Source organism: Aspergillus welwitschiae, assembly GCF_003344945.1.
Source record: "Aspergillus welwitschiae strain CBS 139.54b unplaced genomic scaffold BDQ94scaffold_2, whole genome shotgun sequence".
Lineage (NCBI taxonomy): Eukaryota > Fungi > Ascomycota > Eurotiomycetes > Eurotiales > Aspergillaceae > Aspergillus > Aspergillus welwitschiae.
This window is the reverse complement of record NW_020798696.1, coordinates 1,135,255-1,141,254: the sequence shown is the minus strand read 5'-3', so window position 1 is coordinate 1,141,254 and position 6,000 is coordinate 1,135,255. Positions and strand designations below refer to the sequence as shown.

Genomic DNA, 6,000 nt, shown 5'->3' with positions numbered 1-6,000 from the left:
TCAAAGATATGGAGCAGTTTCCTTCTCACACCAGCTCCAAAACCTCTCCGCCGTTCCCGCCCCACCATCACGCTTCGACACCAACCCCTTCTGAAGATGACAAGGGATAGGCCCGAACCTCCCCCAGGGAATTATATACGCTCCGTTCTTCTCTTGCGTCACTTCCGGAGACAGCGCTGCAAAGAGCTCACTGTACGCTCCGTACCGCGGACCCTTGAATATCCAGCCCTGTCTATCGTCAGCTAGGAGTCCCATTGCTCGTTGGAAAGGGATAGCATACCATAACCGTAGCCTGGATGGCAGAACTATGTCTCTGTAGCTCAGTCTTCATAAGGCCAGGATGTACACTCTGTTACCAGTTAGTCTGACTCATCCACTCTAAAATGATAACTATTTGAGGATCAAACGAACCAAACTAAGAATGCCTTCCCCACCATAGCGATTCGCCATCTCCTTAGCAATGAACACATTGCCCACTTTACTCTCCATATAATTCTGCATCGGGTCAGAGAGAACTTTCGGAGCACCACTTTCTTCATCGAAGATGATTCCCCCATTCGCAGTGAACGATGATATCATGGAAGACAACCACACCACGCGCACGCTACCCGCGGGAGCTGCGGCCGTGGTGCGTTGAATAAGCGGAAGAAGGAATTTGTTGAAGAGGAAGGGCCCGAGGCAATTTGTTCCCATTTCAAGATCGTGTCCCTATCAGGAATATCAGCGTTTGTGTCCCATTTATCACTAGCTATTGTCGGGAGTAATACAGTTATCGTCTTACTCCCCGCCGGAGGAGTCATGACTCCCGCATTATGAATCAATATATCAAGACGGTCTTCCAGCTCCAGGAACTTATTGGCGCTTTCTTTGATGCTGGCTAGGTTGGACAGATCTAGTTGCAGGAAGGAGAGGCGACCTCGGCTATGTGCGCCCTCCGCGGAGGTCTGAATCTCGTTGATGGCCGTGCGGGCCTTGTCAGCGGACCGGGCTGCGATGTATACGGTGGCATTTTTGGAGTATAGGATGGATGCTGTGTTGAAACCGACTCCGGACGTTGCACCAGTGACAATGGTTACCTTTCCTGTCAAGTCGGGCATGTCTTTCTCGACAAAGGTAGGGTTTGGGGGGAAGATTTGGCCGAGGGCGGGTGCCATTGTGTGTGTGTGTGTGTGTGTGTGTGTGATATGATAAATTATGCTTGAAAGAGTCAGGCAATGTTAGATGGTTGAGGCTTGGAATAGAGACGCATACCTGGATCATAATGGTAAATTTATAGTAGATGAAGGCCTCCGGACCCTCGCTCCGGAGCCACAATTCGGCAGGGCGGGACCATCTCCGGCGCTAGCATCTCCGGCCCGGCGCCAAGCCCGGGCGATCTTGGAGTGTCATGAGCCAACTGCAATGAATGTCTCTGAGAACAAGCTGGCTTGTGTTATGGCTTATCCTAGATTGTTCTAGCAGACTGACAATGTCTGCTGCTGGGTATGACAGTAGGGAGTGTATATCCTGCGAAGGGGGCAGGCACAACACAATAAAATGCGCAGCATGTAGTGAAATCACTACACACTCGTATCAAGACACAAGATAGCCAGCTGAGTAAGCCGCGGCGGTGAACCCCGCCAGAGACATCCAACATCAGTTCATTAAAGGCACCCCTTTTTCAGGCGAAGCCTATATGCCAGAAACAATGGCATCTAAGCCTCCCATCAGGACGCCTATATCTTGTACCTTTTGTCGCCAGAAAAAGTAAGACACGTCCTCGTGGTACTTCGCGAGAATGACTGAATAACCCCCTGAAGGTTGAGATGTGATCGTCTCCAGCCTTGTAGCAGCTGTACCAAGCGTGGATTGGGATGCGTCTATGCTCAAATTCCCTCATCAGCTCCCCGGCGGAATGGATCTACTCAGCCTCGGCAGTTGACCCAACGGATCCGTCAGCTGGAGGACCTAGTGGTAGCTTTGCAAAAGGGCGAACCCCCTCAAAGGCTAGAGAACCCGGACCACCCAGCGCATAAAAGCAAAGATTCCCTGGCAGCTAGCCCGGAGACGGTGACCAACTCCTTTGGTAGCCTGCGGGTCGATCACACGGGCATGACTTATGTCTCAGGGGCGCATTGGACCGCACTGCAAGACAGTGTATGTGAAAAGCTTCCTCGTTGCATACTCCATTAGAGCCTCGCACTGACACAGCCGATGAGCGGGGTGACAGATTGCCGAGCTCAAAGAGTGTGTTGAATTAGGGCCATCAATTCCGCCCTCCCGGGGTGATCACGGGTCCGCCCTTCTCCGGGGCGTGTCTCCGCCCGGCGGAATAGCGGAGGTCCTGGGCCACCTCCCGCCAAGACCGACCGTCGATCGGTTGGTGTCGCGATTTTTCAGTTCGATGGAGCCGGGTATTCGTGTGTGAACCTTTCTTGATTCAGATCTCGGTCCAAGATACTAACGAAGTGGTCCAGTTGTCCTGCATTCTCCAACATTCCAGAAAGAAGTATCGAGCCCTTCCACGTGACACGTGTAGGGTATGCTGACGTTCACAGTATGACCAATTCTGGACTCATCCACAGGATGTCAATCTGGCATGGCTGAGTATCCTCTTCAGTATCATGTGCCTGGCGATCCACCATCACCAGCTTACTGAGGGCCACAGACCAGATCCGATTGGCGATACTCATGGGCTGTGTGATGATTTCCGGCAACAAGCTGCCTATTGCCTCATCGACAACAAGTACACAACTCCGACGAAGTATACCATAGAAGCTCTAATGTTCTATGCGCAGACAGAGTACTTCCGGGGAGAGGAGTTTCATCATGAAGTCTGGTTATTAATGGGAATCGTCAACCGTCTGGCCATGCGGACTGGCCTGCATCGGGACGGTTCCCGCTACCCAGAGCTCTCGTGCTTTGCAGCCGAAATGCGACGACGCATCTGGACGCTCATGTCCCAGCTGGATGCACTTATATCGTTTCAGCTGGGTCTGCCCCGAATGATCTATGACGGGCTAGCAGATACACAGCCGCCGCGCAATCTGCTGGACGAGGATTTCTCTGAGGACTCAACGAGCTTGCCACCACCCCGTCCCGACGCAGCGTTTACCCCGGTGGCTTATTTGATCGCGAAGAGTCGACTTTCCAGGGTATTTGGTCTTGTGATTGACCATGCTGCATCCACCACACCTATCCCGTCTGCACTCATATATCAACTCGACAAGCAGCTGAACGAGTCCTATGCCGCTGTTCCAGTATGTCTCCAATTCCGCAGTGTATCGGAGTCTGTTACGGCATCGCCCCGTATCGTCATGCTGCGTTATAACCTGGAAATCCTGTATCAGAAGACGCGATGTATCCTCCATCGTAAGTCTCTCTGCGAGGGCCGCTCGGATGGTCGGTATGCAGAGTCTCGACGTATCTGTCTCGATGCGGCAGTGAGGATCCTGCAGCATCAAGCGACTATTGATGTTCAGGTTCAAGCAGGAGGGGTACTGGGCCAATGTCGCTGGTTCGTGACTTCCTTGGCCAAGAATGATTTTATGCTGGCGGCAATGGTGGTATGCCTGGAGCTCCACTATCTTGAGCGGGAAGGTGCACAAGGCGGGCAGACTGGAACGCCCGGAAGGGACGAACTGCTTCTTGCCCTCCAGACCTCGCATCGGATCTGGGCCCAGTATAAGGATGAGTCTGCAGAGGCCTGGCAAGCGTGGCAGTCAACCAGCATTATGCTGAGGAAGCTGAACGCCAACGTATCCCCATCAGATGGTAGTAACGGTGGCGAGAATACCAGCGGCCACAGCACCACCTCCAGTACGTTTGTCCTTTGTTCCCTCTAGCCTTCTCTAACACCGGTATAGCGGAGACCGAGATAGAGAAATTCGATCCCATGCTTGGGGTATCCCTCGATCACCAACTGGATGGGTCAATGTCTGTGACAGAGCCCAAGATGCTATCGCCGTCCGAGCCGGAATTCGATCTATCGCATCTTCCAAGTGAGCTTGTGAATCTGTGGGACTTTACTGGAGACATGAGTTGGGTAAGTAGGCTAGCATTCCGAGCGCTCTTGCGTTTGAGTCCGAGGAAACTAACTGTCTGTGCCGCTATAGCTTGCCATGTAATAAAAAAGACCTTCCATCTAGTGGGAACCTATGACACATCAGATGCAGACTAATCTGCATAATTCGTTACTATTCCTTGTTATCTAAATCTGTAAGCTCTCGAGAGTGCCTGGAAAGGAAGTAGACCGTCAAGGGGGGCATGGCATGGCGGGGTATATTGGGCATGAGAGATATTATCATGTGTTTGTGGGGTTCCTAAGCTAGGCCTCAGCCCAAATGTTACACTCGATGAAACGATCTAGCCAAAGAATGTACGTTGGCTGATGAGTACATCCCCCAACTGGTGCAACCATGCTCACATGACGGGTAAGTTCACCTGGTGGGGTCTCGCAGACGAGGGCAGCCTGTGCACTCAGAATCAACTTGTCCCTCTCTAACGGTTGCTCTTCTATACCCCTTCTCTCATAGGTTCACTCTGAAAGAAAAGACTGGAATCGATCTACACCACCTGTCACAAAAGGTATCTTTTTTGATTGAAGGAATCACCGAAAAGGATAATCTGTTGACAGTACTATTCCGGAACAAGCAGGTCAGATTCCGTCGCTGGAGAAGTCTCGGAAAGATATACCTGGCAACCCAAAGTTTGATAATAACTGGTAATCAGGAGTACCGCGGGATACGACGATCGATACACAAGCCCTGCGGAAAGTGACTTTGGGGTTGGAGAAGCACAAGCCTCTGAGAGACTTCGTCCGTTCAAGTACTCCAGAAGTCATACTGTGTCATTTAGCAACCTGGTCACTTCTAAGGACTACCGAAACCAGCAGAGGGAAGAGGATATACGAGCCCTGATATCAGAGATGTCTGGGTACAACAGTCGCGAATGTCTGCTGCCCCGTGAGCAGGAAATGGAGCTTACTCGGCATCTCGTCCGAGACGTTGTCGATATCGGAACCCATACGATTAAACCGAAGCAGTTCAAGACTGCAAGTATCATTGAGCTGCGTTCAATTAACCAACGCAATGTATGCGAAGATACTTTGAATTTCCAGACTGGCTGTTTTGATAGTGCTTCAAGCTCCTCGTCCTCCACCCGCGCGCCCGCAGCAGAAGAAGACAATTGGGAGATTCCAATATCTTGTTTTCAAGACTTTGCCACGCCTATAATCCCGAACGGGGTTGCCGATGGTCCAGCAGCGGAAAGCAACATAGCGAATTCCGCACTTGCCCGTTCAGTGTACTCCTACGAAGGATATGGCTGGAGACAAAAGCAATATGTGCTAGTGGAATGGCGGTTGCGAAGCCTTAGTGCCCAGAATTCGGTTGACGAAGAAGCCCAAGCGAAACGATACCGTTATTTCGCTCAACTTCTGCGGCGGACTTCTATGATTAATGAAGTTTGCATACTACATTGTTTGGGCTATAGTTTGACGACAGGGCGACTGTCAGATGGAACGCAACACCCTGTTGTGGGATTTGTGTATGAGTTTCCGGGATGGCTCAAAAGTACAGCCAGCGTCCTCACACTCGAAGAAAAGATTGCCGGGCGCACCGGAACGTTCGCCCCGGTTACCCCTTTCCTAGAGAACCGATTCCGTCTTGCTCAGAGATTGTCCCTTGCACTACTCCATCTACACTGTGCTGGATGGAAGCATCGCCAACTTTCCAGTGACAATATCATATTCTTTCGAGGTCCACACCATCCCTGGCATCCCATAAGCATACCGTACATAGGCGGTTGGCAATGCACTCCAGATGACTACAGAATGCAGGACGATAATCCGGGTAGTGATGAGATGTTGACACGGTTCTGGAGAGGCGACGATCTGAAGAATTTTGCAGTCATCCTAATGGAGATTGCGCTCTGGAAAAGTCCTTGCGAAGCCTATCGCAACGCTGCGAAGCTTAATAGGCCAGGGCTGTCGAAAAACAACCGCTGTATAATATCTTCGGA

General features: G+C 51.4%; 2 protein-coding genes across 2 annotated transcripts; one reads left to right on the top strand and one right to left on the bottom strand.

Annotated features, from left to right (window-relative positions):
* On the bottom strand, positions 1-1,209 carry BDQ94DRAFT_179700 (NAD(P)-binding protein; the record flags this gene model as incomplete). Its single annotated transcript, XM_026773455.1, has 4 exons — positions 768-1,209; positions 412-708; positions 281-349; positions 1-228 (listed from the first exon to the last, which is right to left on the bottom strand). The coding sequence occupies exons 1-4, from the start codon at positions 1,152-1,154 to the stop codon at positions 1-3; spliced, it is 981 nt and encodes a 326-aa protein (XP_026631724.1). The 5' UTR covers positions 1,155-1,209.
* Positions 1,210-1,663: 454 nt separating this feature from the next.
* On the top strand, positions 1,664-3,860 carry BDQ94DRAFT_179698 (Zn(II)2Cys6 transcription factor; the record flags this gene model as incomplete). Its single annotated transcript, XM_026773454.1, has 6 exons — positions 1,664-1,746; positions 1,800-2,136; positions 2,210-2,399; positions 2,457-2,488; positions 2,538-3,737; positions 3,846-3,860. The coding sequence occupies exons 1-6, from the start codon at positions 1,676-1,678 to the stop codon at positions 3,858-3,860; spliced, it is 1,845 nt and encodes a 614-aa protein (XP_026631723.1). The 5' UTR covers positions 1,664-1,675.
* Between the last annotated feature and the right edge of the window lie 2,140 nt (positions 3,861-6,000).